General features: G+C 40.2%; 1 protein-coding gene across 9 annotated transcripts in view; it reads right to left on the reverse strand.

Moving 5' to 3' along the window:
- Positions 1-19,590, reverse strand: part of ZNF827 (zinc finger protein 827) — a 176,947-nt gene that overhangs the window by 127,354 nt on the left and 30,003 nt on the right. For all 9 annotated transcript variants that reach the window (XM_030917795.1, XM_030917786.1, XM_030917808.1 and 6 more), the window contains exons 2-3: positions 12,662-13,711; positions 2,709-2,881 (exon numbers count right to left, since the gene is read on the reverse strand). In XM_030917795.1, the coding sequence (XP_030773655.1) occupies positions 2,709-2,881; positions 12,662-13,711 (1,223 nt within the window). The remainder of the gene's footprint in view (positions 1-2,708; positions 2,882-12,661; positions 13,712-19,590) is intronic.

The raw sequence follows: 19,590 nt of genomic DNA on the forward strand, positions 1-19,590 counted from the left end.
GAGACGGGCGGATCACGAGGTCAGGAGATCGAGACCATCATGGCTAACACGGTGAAACCTCGTCTCTACTAAAAGAATACAAAAAAAAAAAAAAAAAAAAAAAAACTAGCCGGGCGAGGTAGCGGGCGCCTGTAGTCCCAGCTACTCGGGAGGCTGAGGCAGGAGAATGGCGTAAACCCGGGAGGCGGAGCTTGCAGTGAGCTGAGATCTTGGCCACTGCACTCCAGCCTGGGCGGCAAAGGAAGACTGCGTCTCACACAAAAAAAAATAAAAATAAAAATAAAAATACAAAAATTAGCTAGGCGTGATGGCACACGCCTGTAGTCCCAGCTACTCAGGAGGCTGAGGCAGGAGAATCGCTTCGAGCCGGGAGATGGAGGTTGTAATGAGCCGGGATGGCGCGATTGCACTCCAGCCTGGGTGACAGAGCTAGACTCCGTCTCAAAAAAAAAAAAAAAAAAAAAAGTCTGTCCATCCACATTTGTAGTCTCTGGTGGATGTAGCAGAGGATATCTACCCATAAGACTACAACCATTATATTTCCAGGTAGACTAGATTTGCAAAATGTAGCAAAATTAAAGTATGTTTAACCAAATAAAATCATGAATGCTTTGATTAAAAAAAGAACAGCCAGTAAGTGAGGTGGAAAGCAGGGACAAGAAAGAATATACCATTTGATAAAATTAAACTTGCATGAGCTTTTCTCACACTTCCCGTATCAAAAGCTCAAGTCATAGCTCAACAGGTTAGGACACCATGAGTTTGAATAAAGTAGTAATTTCACACAACGGCTTTATCGTACTGGTTATTGATTTGTTCTGAAAGCATTCTAAGACCCCACGACCCGCAAAGCCCTTGCAGCTCTCATCTGTGACACTGCCATGGCCGGCCGTCTGTGTCATCAAGGCACCCAACTTATCTCCCTGTAGTTTCAGGGTCAGTAGTTCCTGCTATTGAAAACCCTGCTTTTTTTCCATGGGTTTATAAATAGGTTGTTTTAAGTGACCCCGAGCTGAAACCAAGCTTACAAGGTGTCAGGCTAGATGCAAGTTTTCTGCCCGCTGAAGCTTTAAATTTGCCAGACCTGATTTCTAAACACAGCTTAGGAAATACTAACTAAAACAAATTTTCATTTTAAAGGCATTTCTTTTGAAGTCTCATCCTACTAATGAAATTCAACTTACAGGTTTAAAATACAAGTTTTTACTTTGGGAAGACGTGACAGAGGATGAGGAGGGTTAAAGTAAAAACTAAGTCGGCTGAGTAAAATTCAGCCAACCAGAACTCCTGGTTAAATGGATTCTGAAGATGAAGGGCATGCTACTCCCAGGAGACAAAGGCAAATGATAGAAAACAAATTACATCATGGATTTAAATTTTTTTAATCTTCCAAGCTATTTCCTAAAGTCAGTAGAGGTTCTATCTGGTCACACGTTTTTAGAGCTATAATTCTGAAGAGTGATTACGGATCTATTTAGAAGGATTAGATCGCAAGATTTCCAAATAAACAAATATCTTAATTATGTCCGTACATTATGCTTCTTATGGTAGGAAAGCAAACACTTTACAAATAATGTCAACAGTCAAATCATATCAAAAATATCAGTGAAGATATGATTGCTATTAAGACGCTCAATGATAGTTATTAGAATTAAATAACTTCCATTGAAAATTCCTGTGTCAGACATGTGGCTAATATTCTCTCTTTAAATACTAATGATAAGTCTTCCAGACAAACATTATCATTCCCATTTAACAGATGAGAAAATTCAGAGTCTAAAGGTTAACTTGCTCAAGACCACTTAGCTAGTAAGTTGCATAATAAGATTTCAATTCAGGTCTATCAAATTCAAAAGCCCATGCTCTTTTGATCCCATGAGTTTCCTCCTTGATTTTGAGACAAAACCCTTCTCATTAATGGGGTCAGCTAAAAAGATTGCCATCTAACTAAGTTTTCCCCATCTCACATAAGAGGGACTCATGGATTCTAGTCAACTCTTCTGTACATGTTTAGTGTAGGTTTGAGCTCCCCAGTTGTTTTTAATAGGACATAGAAAATTATGTCCTTGGATGTTTGGTAAATGTAATCCTGGGAATTATGATAGCTCAAACAATGACAGCCTCAAGGAGAACGACAGTCTTGCTAGAAAGGGCCCCCAAGCCTCCCACAGGGCTAAATAAAGTTAAAGGCCAGGTGCCTTCAATGTCTTCATGCCTCCTACACAGTGTCTCTGCGTGTTCCTCTGAGTTTGCAAGTTGGAGGGTAAGGCAGTAACAGACAAGGGCTCTCTCTCCAGGAAGGGGAGCAGGTTCAAGAGCCCTCTCTTTGGTGCTCAGTCCAGCAGCTCTTTCTGAACTTGGCTTTCCCTGCTTCTTGCTGTTCCCCAACCCTGCCTCTGAGTGCCCCAAGAAATGTGCCAGCACACAGGCCAGGCAGGCTGCTGCTCCCCTATAGGAGATGACCACCCTTCAGTAAATACATTATTTGGATATTGAAGGTTCTCTCTGCCTTTAAGTTCTTGGCTGCAAAGTGGACATTAACACCTTTCTGTTGAATTCTACCTTGCTACACGGAGTACTGTCATCCACATGCTCCATCAGTGAGGTGCCCTCCCTCAGCCAAGAGGGAGGTCCCCCTGCACCAGACCATGTACAGGAGCCCTGGCTGTGCCTGCCTCACCAGGAGGTGCTGTCGGTAGGTGGCTTACCTTCATGTGGGATTTGAGATTGTCCTTGCGAGCACACCGGAATGGACAGAGCGGACACTGATGACTTTTTAAACCTGTGTGAATCACCATGTGCCGCTTCCAGTAACTCTTCCTTTTAATAACCAAACCACATATTGGACACTGGAAAGGCTTTCCACTTTCCTCTTCTGAGGCTTGGAAGGAGAAAGAAAGGAACATTAAGGAAAACAAAAAGGTACATTGCATCTGGCATTAATTCACATACACTGCCATATAAAAAGCACTAAAAATGATTTGGGGTTTTTTCTCGACAATTCCGAGATTTCATCCATAAGAAAGTTTTAGGACTGCTTTTCTTCAGGTAGAAACCCATATTCATCTAGTTACTTTCATCTGGGCTCCATTTTTCCGAAATCTGATCATCCTGCCTTGTGAAAGTCTGACTTCCAAAGGCCATCCAGCACAAAGGAAAACATCTGCAAAGAGGCTTCGCCCGGCCTGTCCTAACTCAGGGCCCAGGGGCACCATGCACAGTCAGAGAAGCCTGAATGCAGGGGCTTTGTTTCCTGAAGGAAACTGTCAGACTCAAGTCCATGTCTGAATTCCTGAACTTGGAAAACAGTGAGAAATAAAAACAAATCACATGGGACAGAGAATAATGCACTGCTCCACACTGAAAACCAAACAGCTATCATAAACCTCACTCTCTGAACTCCAGTGGAGACAAATTTTTGGATCCCTACTGCTGACTTGTTTAGTTGTGGCTTGAGCAGATGCTGCTGCCAGTGTACCCATCAGGGGGTCTGAAGGTCAGGGTTTTTGACCCTTTTATTTCTGTCCCTTTGGTAGCTACTAACAATATGTGCTGCCTTCCTCTGCACGGTGACTGGGCTTTGCTGACCACTTTCGGAAGAGCTGCAATGGGGCCACCACAAATGCTCTAATCTTTCAAGAAATTAAACAAACCAGCTGCCTCCTCCAAATAAAGCTAAAGTCGCTCTCAAAGTGAAGGGTCTCTGTTGTGACACTATTGCTAAACTTCCAGTCTACCAACTTACATTGCTCAGTGCCACACTAGCCTCTGCAATTTGAGGAAAGAGGAAGTAAAAATAAGCAGAATCAAGGGCTTAGACATTTCTTTCTTAATCATAAGGAATCAGAAATATTTCAAAACCAGTTAAATGACTTGGCATATGTGCCCACAATAAAATATAGAAAGCACTTTTTAAAATGAGCTAGATCTACAGACGATGATATAAAAACATGTCCAAAATATTAGCATTGGTGGATAAAGCAAGATACAAAACCATATATCCAGGGTGATTCTATTTTTGTTTTCTAAAAAAATGGGAATCAGTCACAGCTAAAACCATTAGGTGAGATATTAGCAGGGAACTTTATAAAGGATGGATCAAGTTGACAACACCTAAAACCACTAATTAATCTTAACATTACTAAAAATGGGGCAGATACCGTGTGCCTTCTGATGTCATCTGTGAAATGTCCTTATAAAAAATTAAACAATCCTCTATATAACTAGCCCTTTATTGGAAATACAATTGATTTTTTAAAAAAGTGTTAAACACACCAACGGGATGAAATCAGCCAAATCTATAACGTGTGAATTCCTCAGGACAAATGACCCAGTTTCTTCAACATGTAAATGGCATTTTCAAAAGAGAAGAGGTTATGGAAAAATAAAGACTTAAGAGATATATACAAAAAAATGCAAGGTGTGAAGCTTATTTGGATTCTGTTTAAATAAAACAACTGTAAAAGGACATTTCTCAGATAATTGAAGAAATACTGATTATAGCTGGGGTGTTCCAAAATATCATTTAGCAATTGTTATTCCTGTTAGATGTGATAGTGGAATTGTGGCTAGTTTTTTAAGCCCTCATCTGTTGAAGATATATACATGGAAGTATTTACAAGAAAGCTGACCATGATGTCTGAGATTTGCTTTAAAATACTTGAGAAAAAATAAAGGGAGGGAATGGGAAGAATGGCATGAATAAATGGAACAAACAAAAAATGGTATCTTTTTATTTGCATAAAAACTTTCTGGAAGCATACCCAGGAAAACACTAAGCAGTTAACACTGAAGGACTGTGGATTAAAAGGAAGGAATCAGGAGGGAAACTTGTGTTTTCATTTCACATCCTTCTGTACTATTTGAATTTTTTAATGTACACGTTACCCTTCTAATTTTAAAAGAAAATATTCCCAAGGGTATACTTTAAAATAATCTCATCATGTATTTATTGTGTCAACTGAGTCTCTACATACAAAGGAACACTTCAAATGGATATGGATGGAACCAGAAGGTTCTGGAATAAAGTTAGAGCATTCCAAAAATGCAGTTTTACTAATGAAGGTCTATTGGTTAGCTCAACCATGCAACTTGAAAAAGAATCAAGTCTGGAAATTCTACTTGTGATGTGTTCCACCACATGTATTTCCTTTTGTAATTGGGGGAATAAGAGGAAATGAGGGTTTCCTTTTACTCTAGGAAGAGCACACCTTATAGACACATATAAACAAGCATTTTTATTAACCCCCTGTAGCTTTTCTGCTGCCTGTTTTTGTGAATTGCCTCTGCCGATCTGGAGTCCTATTTGTAATTATGTCTCTCGTCTTCTGTCCTTCCTTGTCATTTCCTCCACCCTGACATTTTGATCATGAAGACTACATGATGAACAACAGACTGGAGAGAAAGGACTGAATCAGGCCTCTACGTGAAATTACTGTCATACACTACAGGGAAAAAAATCATAACAATGTCTATTTGGGGTTGTAAGAACATCAAAATAATAGGAAAGAGATAAACAAACAGGCTGTCATTGATCCCCATCTTCAAGAAGTATGTCCCACTATCAAATTCCTAAACTACCTAATTTTACAGAACTGTCTTGAAGAGGAGAGAAAAAGTGAGATGTCTTCCACTGACCTGAGATTTCATGGCACACCATAGCAAGGCAATAAAAGGGCATTAGCTGAAAAAATGAACTCCGCCGGCTTGCCCTCACATCTTGCCTTGCCTAATGTGACCAATGCGTTTCCTATTCTTTCTGAGACCCACAGTCTTCTACTTAATCAACAATTCTTTATTTCAAATGTATTACAGAGTACATTACATTTAACCCTGCATATTACTATTTCATATAAATCCATTTAGCTATGCTTCCTTAGTTTTAATTAGTACCAAAATACACGAGTTGGGAACAAATTAGGGTGCACTTGAACTGACTAGGAAAAAATTTAACACACAATGAAGAGAAACTAAAAACACACACAATGAAGAGAAACTAACTGCAAGAAATGCGGTCAAATAGCTACACTACTATAATTTTTGAAATTTTTAACTGATCACAGCAGGAAAGGAAGACGACAGAAACCAAATGATAAAAGAAACCCAAGTACCATGATTGATTTTCACCTTTGGCCAGTAATCTTCCCTGATAACATCTGCATTTTTATTTATTCAAGAAAGAAATTTCGTATTTTAGTAGGATGCTCTCCATGTGTTTATGATGTTGTTAAGTACTTTAAAGAAGAGAGGAAGTAAGGTTGTATTCTATTTCGTATGCCAAACTATTTTCAGGGAACTGACAGCTGTAAATTTCACTTAAAGTTAGAACCTAAGGAAATATGACCACTTCCTCAGAATGAACCATACACTTTTGAGGCAATAGGATTGAAATGACCATAATTTTGCCTAGTTTACAACTGCCTAATAAATAACTTTTCCCAAGTATATCACTAGCTACTTATTATCACTGCGAACAACACTAAATTCCACCAAATGCTAAGAGAACCAGTGGGATGAATAGCTGCTAATCTGCTCCTCTGGAGATAACTATTCTCTTCATAGGCAGTAATATTATTGGAATAAAAGAAATAATGAATGTGCATAAGACACCTGTCACATAGTAAACAGAAGCTACTTGTAGTAGCAGTTGTTGTATTAAGAGTAGTGACAATAAACAAATTCTAAACATGCCCTGCAAAGCTGAAAACTCACCATCAGAGCAGATGTAAATCTAAACAACTAATATCACATAATAAATACACTGTTCAGAGCTTGGCCCAACATGGTAGTTTGTCACTGGAGCCAATATGAAACACATAAGCAGAAGTCCTTAGTGTGGTTCAGGTAGGGTCTGGCTCAGCCTAGACAAAATACTGATGGACAATCCAGTCCAGCAGGGAAAAAAAAAGACATGGAAAAGATAATAAAGAGTGGAGGGAGGAATTGGCTGCAGTAGGGCCTGGAGGTCCTTACCTTTGTGTCTCCAGCACCCAAACAATGCCAGGTACAACATATAATTCAATAAGTGTGTGTTAGACCATAAGGAGATTAAATGAAAAAGGTTGGGTTAAGGGAATAGAGAGAAGTGAAATGAGGGCTAGAAATGAAAGGAAAAGATCCAGGAGGTTGCCAGTAAGTCCCAATGGAACTTGTGTTAGGCCAAGAGTGTGTGTATGCCTTTCACATAGTGCCCCAATACACATTCTAAATGAATGGATGGATAAACAGATAAATGTTCATGTACTTAGACCTCAGCTATTTCCAAAAATGAACCTGGAGCAGCTTATATTAAAAATGCATATGGTATGACTACATCATTAATAAAGTACAGTGATATATGCTGAACTATTTATAATGAACAAGATCTACCCAGAGCAGAGATGATCTTGTGGGAGGCTTGATAGTGAATTTTAAGAAGCAACATTAAACTCAAAAATTGGGGGAAAAAAAGTTTGTTTTGAGTTAATAAACAGAGTTTTAAAACACTGAGCAGTAAACATAAGCAAGGAATTCTAAAACAGGAAAGGATCTTGCTGATCATCCAGCTCTGTTTACAGATGAGGATACTAAACTGAGGTGGTATGCCATGAGTCTCTCTACTAGTTAGTGGCAAAACTGAGATTACAGCTAATCTCTTCACTTCTGGTTTGCTGCTCTACTCTATTGCCTATGCATAAATCCCCAAAACAACAACAAAACTTCATTGGGCTAAAAAAAAAAATTTTTTTTAAACCACGGAGGGTTGTAGTAGCTTAACTGTTTTAACACAAAGGTATTTTAAAAACAAATGTAACTGTTTTGTAGGCTTTGAAATCAAACTTCCTGTTGTTCAATCCTATGTGGTGATTTGCAGCAGGTCAACATAACTTGCAATTGGATAGTGTCTGCATATAGACCTTACCATAAACTTAAGAGTTCAAGATGCCTGGTGACCTTGGGTCTGCATAATCTGTGCATTATCATGGTCTTCATTCTGGACCTACTAACACTACTAGTGCACATCTGTGTAGGATGTGCACATCTTCCTTCCTAACAATACATATGGATTTTAAATCTTTTAACAGAATTGCTTTGTCATGTGTCTCAAATGCTATTTCATGGTAACAAAAACAACCTAGATTAGCAATGGATGTCCCTGGGTTTATCTGTTATTATGGATGCAGACTTTATTGATGCCTATTTTAACTAGTAAATATTCAGAGAAGTCTGATATCTAGAGCCATACTAAGTTTAAATCACTACAAAAATATAATTGAGATGAATGACGGACAGTTCTAAAAATCTTTGTTAAAAAGTGAACTTTCTAAACGGTTCATGTATGCGATCATTCTCAGATTAAGGCTGATTGAGACTTATGGCCGGGCCCTGTGGTTCACACCTACAATCCCAGCACTTTGGGGGCCTGAGGAGGGTAGATCACTTGAGGCCAGAAGTTCGAGACCAGTCTGACCAACATGGCAAAACCCCATCTCTACTAAAATTACAAAAATTAGTCGGGTGTGGGGGTGCATGCCTGTAGTCCCAGCTTTTCAGGAGGCTGAGGCACAAGAATTGCTTGAACCTGGGAGGTGGAGGCTGCAGTGAGCTGAGGTTGCACCACCGCACTCTAGCCTGGGCTATAGAGCGAAACTCTGTCACAAACAAGAGATTTACTATAATAACCATGGGCCTAATGGGAGTATCAGGAGAGGTGATCTCCTTCTCTGGACTTTGTATGCTTTTGCAATAATTTTAATAACATCACATAAATATTAAAGAAAACAGCAGCCAGAAACCCCCTATGTATTGACCCACAGGAAATATTCTTAGTTCTCAGCTGTATGAGACCAGGTTTGCTTCTAAGAATATTTACATTTTATTCAGTACAATAAGATGTTTTGGAGACCCACTCTCTGAAACCCTCCCTGTTATTTCTTTTAACCAGGAGTACGGCATCCTGGGAATCTTGTTGGCCTTCTACAAGAAACTTTGTCTTTAAAATAAAAACCATTTATTTTATTCTTAGCTGCAACAGAACAGTAGCTTCAAAGAGAATTCAGTCAATGTGTGACATTTATCTTTATAGCAAATGGACATAATCTTCCCTCTATCGTGTCCCCTTTCAGAGGAGCTGTGTAGCATGTGCTGGGGGCATAGGGTCACATGAAAGAAACCTCCCCCTCAAGTGTCACGTCTCTCTTGCAGGGCGGAAAGGCTATCGAGTGGTGGACTCTTTAAGGAATTAAATACACCATGACCTGGCAACCACTGAATCCTGTTCAAAAAAGAAGAATAAGGCCAAACCTAAAAGACAATTTTTTTTTGTTCACGGTTTGGACTTCCCTTGACCTAAAGAAGGTCAAAGAAATGCTGGTGTCTAAATTACTCAAGGCGGAATCAGCTTTTCTAGAACATATCTCTTTGTAACTTAAGAATCAACCTTATATGCCTTTTCTTTTTTTGCACATTTTGAGAAATCGCTTTTTAAAAATGAAAGCCCTGCCTGAAATCAGGATGGTGTGTAGTTTATTTTTGTGGCTTTTTGTTGTTGTTCTTGGGGGTGGTTATTATTTGTTTACTTAAGTCATTAGGCAACAGAAACTCTTTTCCCTGCTGTGAGAGGCCAGTGCACCTATGTATTTTGAATTAAACTAAGATTTCCTTCTAAGGGACAGGAAAGAATAATAATGACAAATGTTTCGAAACAGGGATGATGGCTCTCACCACATTTCCATAATGCTTCTTAGGTAAACTGAAGGTACATCCCAATCCAGCCCCAGGTGGCCCCCAAACCAACAGTATGATGTGTGGAAGGTGGGGGAGGGAGGGAGAGAGAAGAAAAGGGAGTTGGGGAGGGTGGAGGGGACAGATGGAGATGACCCACCTTTCCTTCCACTCCTCAGATGCCAAAATCAGGGATCCCCAGTAACACCAAATTGTGTACCCATGATACAAAGACAAATAACAAAATTAGATACTCTATGAACTCCTTATTAACCCATAATCTAGCGAGGCTGCTGGGAAGTGATGACATTCACTTTAACTGAAAAGAGTGAGGGCATCCCCTCTTCTGTTTCCAATCCATGCAATAACAAATAGAACTTGAACGCAGGATGTGTCCACGTGGACATATGGAATATTTTTCATGTAACAATTTCAAGGACCCTCAATTTCTTGGCAGTGATCTTTCCTCATGCATGAGTTTTACAAAATGAAAGATTTTTTAAATAAAATTACTCTGCCAATGAAGCTGCTTCTTCAAGTCTTAGACTGTGAACAGAAGCATGTTGAAATGGGGGAGTTGGTGTGGGGAGGCCTTACGTACAAGTCAATCAGCACAGGGTTCTATAACCCAAAGCTGAGAAGTTCCTTTCCCTCCTCTTTCAGTTTGAACATTCTGAACATCCATTGATTAAAATATTAAGTGTTTCAGCAATATAATAAATTTAGTAAAAAGCAAAGTAAGAAACGATTTCTTATAGATCTCCTATATTCAATTATTCTGAGAACCCCACTGAGTTGCTGGTATCGATTAAGTGCATTTAAACAAAAAAGGAACATAATTTTTCCCTCAGGTGTATTTCCTACAACAAAACAAACAAAAAGTCTACCATTCACTGGAAGTTCATGACCTCTTTCTCATCTTTACACGTATCTAGTTGTTTGAGTGAAAAAAATTATATTCACAACTATTGCTGGTTATACCCGAGACTACTTTAATATGACAAAGCTACTACAGTTTGGATTTCAGGAAACATGGTTTTATCAGTCATTTCTTTCCAAGTCTTCAATCAACTGAAGTTTATTATTAACTCTGTTTAAGCTTTTCCAAGTAACAAATGTCCATTTGAATGTATACTAGAAACACCATTCACACATTTATTCAATAACTAGATATGCAGAATATATACATAATTATTATTTTCATTTTTAAATTTTTATTTTTTTGAGACAGAGTCTCATCCACGCTGGAGTGCAGTGGCAGGATCTCAGCTCACTGCAACTTCTGCCTCCCAGATTCAAGCAACTCTCCTGCCTCAGCCTCCCGAGTAGCTGGGATTCCAGGTGCACACCACCATGCCCAGCTAATTTTTGTATTTTTAGTAGAGACAGGGTTTCATCATATTCGTCAGGCTAGTCTCGATCCCGTGACCTCAGGTGACCCACCTGCCTTGACCCCTCAAAGTGCTGGGATTACAGGCATGAGCCACTGTGCCTGGCCTAAAATTTTTTTATATATAGCCATACCTCTCTTTAAACTGTTACCCCTAAATGAAATTTCTATAAGTCAAGCGTGATTTTTTCCATTGTAAAATTACCCCAGCCTCCTTTGCTCTTCTCCTTGTTTCCTAATTTTACCCATTTCTCTCCTTATTTCACCAGATGGCAGGCGAGAAGAGAGGAGAAACGGAACTTAGAACCGATAAACAATCCTAGGATTTTATTGACATTTCAGAAACTCTGGATGAACAGTTTGGATCACTGAGAGTCATAAAAGTCCCAGATACCCATTTTCCTCATTGTCTTCTGCCGTTGACTCAAGTTTTGAAGCAACTGTAATTAGCGCATACAGCTCACTCGGCCATTTAAATGGAAATTTGTCATAAATGCATCAAATTGATGTTAACTATGATCATTCAGTCAATTATTTGCCATTCCAAACCCTCTTCATCACTGTTGCTGAAAATAATCAAAAGTTGGCTAGACACACACAATGGCAATGTTTGTACCGATGAGGATGCACATAGCCTACTTCCTGCTCCAGTCTGGCAGGATATCCTTAAGAGACATCTGAAACCCCAACATGCATCCCCAGGAACGTGTATTTATCATGCATACAATTTTAAAGCAAACCAGAACAAGAAATGGTGTTTCCACTGTGAGAATTCAAGTGGCTAAATTTCTCCCTAAAAAGATGAATAATTGTGAATGCTAAGGTCCTATATGACAGCGATTTCTCCTTTGGAAAGACTGCCTCCACTAGAAAAACCTTAGGATTCAAATTTTCCACATGCATATTCCTTCAAAATTGGATTGGATTTGAATTAAATAAAGCATTCACAGGAAATGTGTTGATTATGTTTGATTGACAATCTTTTTTAGAGTTCTTATAGGACAAGAAATTTTAGAAGAATGGGATACGTGAAAAGGGCTTAAATTCCACAAAAAGTAATAAAAATGCTAACATAAAAGTATATGCTGTGATAAATTAGGACAGAGTAGTTCCTGATTGTACAAAAGTCCATTTGTGATGGAGGCAGCAGGAGTGTGGGCTCTCCCTTGTCCACTATTTCAAAAGCAGTGGGTTTTTTTCCCCCTATGTTCAGTGATGCCATGCACTCCATGACAAAGATGCTTTGATCTTCTCCCATTAAATATATCTTGTATGGACCTAGTCTGAACTTAGTAAGAAAAAAAAAATCATTTGTATGAAAGGGAGGGAATGCTGCATGTCTCTAAGATTATTCATTACCTTTCAAAAGTGAAGCTATTTGTGAAGTCTTTGTGTAATACATACATGAAAGACTACTCTGCTGCTTACTTAAAGTATTTTTGTTGTGCTCTTGCTTTCTATTCCTGTCTCAGATCAGATGGGGAACCCAACAGAAAAAGGCAATGAATAAGACACCGTGGTTTATAGTCTAGAGGACTTACAAGATGATTGAAAGAGAAGATGCCATACCTGAATTGGAGGGTTTAGAAACTCTTCCCTTAGGAACTGGGAGTAATAATAATTCCAGGGATTGTGCTGGTGGTGGTGGAGGTGGTGGAGGTGGTGGTGGAGGTGGAGGAGTGACTTTTTCTGGTTTCTTCTCTGAAGGCGGGGGCGGTAGAGGGTCCTCAGGCAGCAGCGATGACTTCTCAGCCAGAAGACTGCCCGCAGCCCTTGCTGCCACCTCCTTCAGAAGGGCCGCTGAGGAAGTCATAGAAGCCAGGGAAAGGAAGGAGCTGGCCGGTGGAGGGTGCTCCTGACCGGGAGTCAAACTTCTCTCACTGACCTTCTTGGACAAAGCGGCCAAGGTAGAACTGGCAGACTGGGAGCTAAAAGGGGAGGAAAAGGACTCAAATCGCATGGTCTCCTCAGTCCTGGTGAGAGATTTGTCCTGCAGAACGGCATTGGCTGCAGCTTTCAGTTTTAGGATGGCTGAATCCGGAGACAAGCTGCAGGTGGTGGTTGAGTTTGGCAACCACTTACCTTGATTCCATATAAAACGGTTACTTGGAGTGTATTGGTCATTCTGTTCCTGCTTCTCGGCCAACTTCCTGGCCAGAACACTGAGCTGCTGGGCGTGGTGGGAAGGCGGGGAAAAGGAGAGGTTCGAGCCAACGTTTACGGGGGACTCCACTCTGCCATTGGCCGTGGCTGCAGCATCGAGTTTGAGGGAACCAGCCTCCAGCAGCCGCCTCAAGTTGCTGCTCAGGGGCTTGTTGGAGCCTGGGTCATCGTCACACAAAGAAGACACTCCCGGGGAAAGGTGATCTTGACACTGCAGTGAGTCTCGCAGGACCTCACCGTCCAGTGCCACCAGCTCCAGTGTATGGCTGCTGGGAGTGGTGCTTCCCAAGGAGGTGTCGGGGGACGTGGACTGCTCCTGGATCCGGTCCTCCAGAGACAACTTATAGTTCTCCTGGACTTCCCCAAAGGATGCTTCTGACGGAGTCTCTGAAGAGTTTCCATACCAGTGTTCTCCTTCACTGAGCTCTCCCTCCGCCTCTTCCTGCCTACTAACATCTGGGGAGAATTAAGAAGATCAAGTTTACTCCCAAAGTGAACAATAAGTAAGTCTCAAGACATTCAAATGGAGTTGATGACATGCTTTCTCTTCCCTTCCACCCAAGAACCAAATGAAAGGTGGCAACAGCCTTAACAGAATGTCAGACAGACTTGGCAGAAGCCTGAAAAAAGTAAAAAATGCTAAACAGGCAAAGGTAAAAACGTACCCAAGTAGTCCAGATAAGTTGAAATGGAAAAGAAGGAAAAAGAAAAATAGATATGGTAAAGAGGTAATTGGATGAAGAAACTGCTATTTTCAGGGAATGGGGGGAAATGGAAAGAAGCCTATATCCTTGTGAAAAACCAGCACAGTATGTTTAGCACTGTAACAGAATGAGAGAGGCAGCCTGGCATAGTGGGACACACACCATGAGATACAGACAGTGGGAAGCGCTTCCCTACTTTCTAACTCCATGACTCTAGGCGAGTCACTGAGCTGGTTTGAGAATCCACTTCCTCCAATGTAAGATGCAATTCATTTTTTTCAAAGCTTATCAAAAATGTAAATAATACCTGCTTAACTCACTTCATCAGTTGTTATGAAGCTTAAATCATAATAAGCATGTGATCATGTTTTGAAAACAGTCAAGTACTGTATAAAATCAGACTTCATTAGCAAACACTACTCACATTTCTGACTTCTGATTGTGACAGTATCTCCCATGTTACGCATGCTACCTATTTTAGGGTCCTCAACTCCAATTATCATCATGCTTGCCATGTTATTATAGGCAGTGATTAGGAATGTGTTCTCTCCCTCCACTAAGAGTCTCTTTTCATTATTTTCTATTTATCGATCCATCAGTACCACTCCCATAGCACTCCCATGCACCAGTTAGGCAGGCTCCTTGCCATTCTAGGGGCATTCACGAACCCTGCCACTTTTCTACCTTTTCTCACAATATTCCTTCTATCTGAAATGTCTTTCCCCAGAAAAGCTGACTGTCCAATTCTACTTATCCTTCAACACCCAGCTCAAAGGTTTCTTCCTTACAATTCTCCCTGGAACTCTCAGTCAGAATGAACAAAACTAAGATCTTGCCTTCTTGGAGCTTACATTCCAGTGGGGGAAGACAAGTGTCAAACAAAATTAATAAATGGGTAAATAACATAGCATGCCAGAGGGTGATAAGTCCATGGAAAACCACATAGGGCAGGACATGGAGGATGGGGAGTAATGGGTGGGAAGAGAGCTGCAATTTTAAACAGGTGGTCAAGGTGGAGCTTCACAGAAGTGTGACATTTGAGCAAAGACTTGGAGGAAGTGAGAAACTGACCATGCAGAGGGAGAGTCACTGTGAAGGCCCTGCTGTGGGAACATGGCTGGCACGTCCATGGAGCAGCACTGAAGCCAGTGTGCGTGGAGTGCAGTGAGCGAGGTCAGAGCAGTGACACAGGAGGTCAGAGAATACCAAGAGTGAGTGTGTGTAAGCATGTGTATGACAGTGCGTATGCATGTGTGTGTGTGCATGTGTGCATGCACTGTGGTGCAGGAATGGAGTCACGCAGATCCACAGGATGTTGTGAACTGCAGAAACGTCTTCTGAATTTGGCAAAACTGGGGACCACTGGATGGTTTGTGGCAAGGGAGTATTATGACGTGACTTATGTTGTCAAAGCATTGCTCTGGCTGCTGTGTGGAAAACAGACTCTAGCTACAAGGATGAGCACCAGGAGGCCAGCTAGGAGGCTAGAATCCAGGTGGGGATTACGAAGGCTCAGCTCAGGACTGCAAGGGGTGAGAAGTGACCCAATTAGGTACATATTTTTATTGTAGAGCCAACATTCTCATATTTTGTTTATATTGATTTTATATTACTCTAAATTATCTGTCTACAGTTGGCTTCCTTCTAAAGTGGTGCTCCTAGAAGGCAGGAATTGTATTTTATTATCTATATATTCCACACTGTGCCTAGCACAATGTCTGGTCCCTAGTACAGTTCAATGTATGTGTCGAGATTGAGCCAAAATCCCTCCTTGTGCCAAGTTTTGCCATATAACATGATGTTTCTGTTTGAAATAGAAATAACTAGAACTAGTAATGCATGAACTATACACTAATACATTGATCTTCCCATGCTATTTAGAGAAGAAATGTCACAAATGACAAATTCTCTTTCACGAAGCTAAAATTCTGCAACTCCTTCCTGAGATTCTTTATTAAGTTATCAAGAAAATGTAAAATATCAAATGGAATTTGCTGGGAAAAAAGCAGATTAAATTGAATTTTCTCTGTTAAAAACAGTCTGGTTCTTTGTGATCTGCCACATTTCCTTCTTCCCACTTGATTTCAACATTTTTCATCTTTCTTGAAATTGGCGGCAACCCTAAACTCATCATTTTTCCAGTGGCTTCTTGGAGAGATGCTTTTTACCAAACACCAAGCAGTCAACATCGATTTCAACAATAGGGCTAATTTTATGTTTCTTTGGCAAACCACCTTTCTTGATTTCAGATTAAACATCTCATCCTTCAGTAGAATCACATAGGAAGTATCCTATAAATAGTAAGTCAAAAGTTTAAAAATCCCTGCAGTAAGAATTTGTTGAATATCTGCTCAAAGAATCTTTTCTTTAATCTTTACTGTTAAATGAAGTATACTCATTAAGTGAAGTAATGGGAAAATGTATTATTCAAATTTAAATACTTTTAGGTCATATGTGTGTCATACCAGAGTAGCTCAAGGTAATCAAGAATGGTCCCAAATTAATGCAGCAGGGTCACCTAACAACATACATAAAATCTAGGTTTTGAGAACCACAAGAAGTTACAACCACACATCCAATCTTGTCATTTTACTCAGACTATAAAATACATTAAGTAAAGGTTACTGGCTGAATCAAAGGCACACGACCACATAGAGCTAATGCAGAAACCAAGAACCCCAAATCTCTCAGCTGGCCCAGTGCTTCTCTGCAAGGCTCCACTGCACAATCTGCAGACAGAACCTCTGAATGACGACTTCTAGAGAGCTCTGAGCAGCTGCTCACCCCCTTTCCATTCCCAGTCCTTCCTGCCAGCCTCTTGAATCAGAAATCAGCAAGGGATTCTCTTAGATAAGGATAGTATTCACTCTTTATCTTCAGATAAATCATCAAGAGGTGAGTACTCATTATTCCTGTACTCTAATCTCTTCATTCCCATTCTGCCTCTTCTTTGTTGCAGTTGGTCAAAAGGAGATCCAAATGCCTAAAGAATTTAGCACATCTACTGGCAAAGTTCCAAAAGCAAAGCTTAATTTCCCAACCCCCTCCACACCCTCAGTGAGCAAGAATATTCCCCCTCCAAACGTGCTGAAACAGGTGAGTGTGCAAAGAGGTAAGAGTGCCAAAGGCTAAAGAAACAGTCAACTCAGGCTCTAATCCTACCAAGCAGTGATAAAGATGTCCGAACTTTCTTGAAAGATATAACAGCTAATATTTACATTTAAAGCAACTTTCCTAACCTTATCAAAACACAAACTCAAAACAAACAAGTGAATAAACAAAGTATTTCTTTTTTTTTTTTTTTTTTTGAGACAGTGTCTCACTCTGTCGCCCAGGTTGGAGTGCAGTGGGACGATCTCGGCTCACTGCAAGTTCCGCCTCCTGGGTCCACACCATTCTCCTGCCTCAGCCTCCTGAGTAGCTGGGACTACAGGCGCCCACCACCACATCCGGCTATTTTTTTTTTTTTGTATTTTTAGTAGAGATGAGGTTTCACCATGTTAGCCAGGATGGTCTCGATCTCCTGACCTCGTGATCTGCCTGCCTTGGCCTCCCAAAGTGCTGGGATTACAGGCGTGAGCCACCACGCCCAGCCTAAATAAAGTATTTCTTAAACAGAACTGTTTATGGCTCCTCAAATGCCTAGATAATTTCTCAACCATCCATCCCTCTATTGTTTGCAGACTTGATCACTGAGATACACACACCTCTGGACTGCAAGAAAACCTGGATGCATAAAGAGTTATTTCTTAAATTCATAATACTCTATTAATCACTTTATTGAAGATGCTGCTACTGAAATTGAGGTTATTCAAGAAAGAAGCTACCATATAATTTTAATGCATGGCATAGAAAGAGAAAGAGCAGAAACTTGAGGAGAAACATACCTGAAATTATTCTGGCAATACCTGAGGTCAAATAAACGGTGGGGGGAGATTTGGGAGAAATGAATGCAAGAAAATGAGGATGTGCAGAGGGTGGGGAAAAATCATAAGAAGCTCAAACAAATATGTCTGTGTTCACAAAACAGCAAGGATTTTCTCCCACTTTTTTTTTTTTTTTTCTTTTTTGCCTGCTGGGCTCCTCTATTTTCATGCCCAATCTCATCAAGGAGTTCTTGCAGGCTGAAGTGGTCCAGCTATGGTGAGCTCTCCTGCAGAGTCTGTAGGACAACCTGCACCTTTCCTAGCCTGGAATTTCCTTTCACACTACATCCTGAGAAAAAGTTCTCTCATTGTGGAGCTCAAAACAAAGCATTCCTGAAATCTAGAGGATGAATTTGCTGGACACAACAAACTTCAGAACACGCAAGCCTTGACTTTTCTGTCTCTCTTTCACAATCTGAGAAGTATCAGGCAGCAAGACACCTCCATTTTCCAGTCTGCCAACCAGCACGGCCTCTTTACATGGAATCACAGAACAGCACCACACAAGCCAGGGTCCTGGAAGTGCTTCCTGCGGTACATTGACCGTGGATTTCACAGCTTTCTTAACCAAGGCTTCCCGGGGAAGCCTCTAAACGGCCAATGTAAATAACTTCCTTGTAAATACATTATTTTTAACCTCCAGAGAAGAAAGCTATTTCCATTGCTAATTTTACAACAACCCCTGTCTCTGTCAGGTTCACACTCATTGTTGTCAATTTTACACAACAGTCTGTTTTTGTGTGTGTTTTCCCTTTAAATTAAAAACACAAAGAATTAAGAATAGCAATGGTGCAATTACAGAATGAAAATATGCTGAATAAATTTTGTTTCCATGTGGCGAATATTTCTCCTTTGGGGAAAACAAAACAAAATTCCACTACCTAACACATTTATTTATAATTCAGTTCTCAAGCAGCAACTCGGTAACTTGATATCTACAACTCTTGTTGCATTCTCGGTAGAGAATGTCTTTTCAACTCACTTCCTTTTTGGTTTGACAGTTTTAATCAGATGCATTTAATTGGACCAATATACATATCAGAGCATCCTTGTTCAGAAAGATTGTGAGTGCAAAGGGAAAAAAATATATAACAAAGAGACATCTATTAATTTTCATGCTTTTTGGTTGAAGCAAGTGGAGAAGAAAGCCTAAAAGTTCCATTTCTAAATCTACTCTCAAACTAGTACCACCAGTCAGTCCATATGAATCTAGCCAGCAGGTTTTAATGAGAACAGGACTTAAATTCTTAGGACTCAGCTGGCATAGGATTGGAGAGACACGGTCAACTCTCTAATAATCAGTGTCTCCAACACTCTCTTCTTGTGACCACAGATATGTTCACCTGGTACCTACCAACCAACCTTCTGGTTTATTTTCTTGTAAAAATCTTGTAAGTTTTCCCCTTCCTACTAATACACCTCTATAGCTAAATATCTATGTCTTTTAAGATCATACATTTCCATTAGCATTATCAGTTATAATAAGTGCTGCAAATCATGCAACAACTTTTACATGCAGTTTTACATAAAAGTCGTTTGTAAAGTTTAATGCAAAAGTTATTAGCAAAACCAGTGCTACTAATTGACTTAATTCAACAAGTATTTACTGATCACCTACTATGTTCAGGGAACTGTTCCCCACGAAGGGAAACTCAGAGACACAGCAGTCTCTGGCATAAACGTTTCTAATCAACCGAAGAGTGAG

The sequence above is a fragment of the Rhinopithecus roxellana genome, chromosome 2 (assembly GCF_007565055.1).
Source record: "Rhinopithecus roxellana isolate Shanxi Qingling chromosome 2, ASM756505v1, whole genome shotgun sequence".
NCBI lineage: Eukaryota > Metazoa > Chordata > Mammalia > Primates > Cercopithecidae > Rhinopithecus > Rhinopithecus roxellana.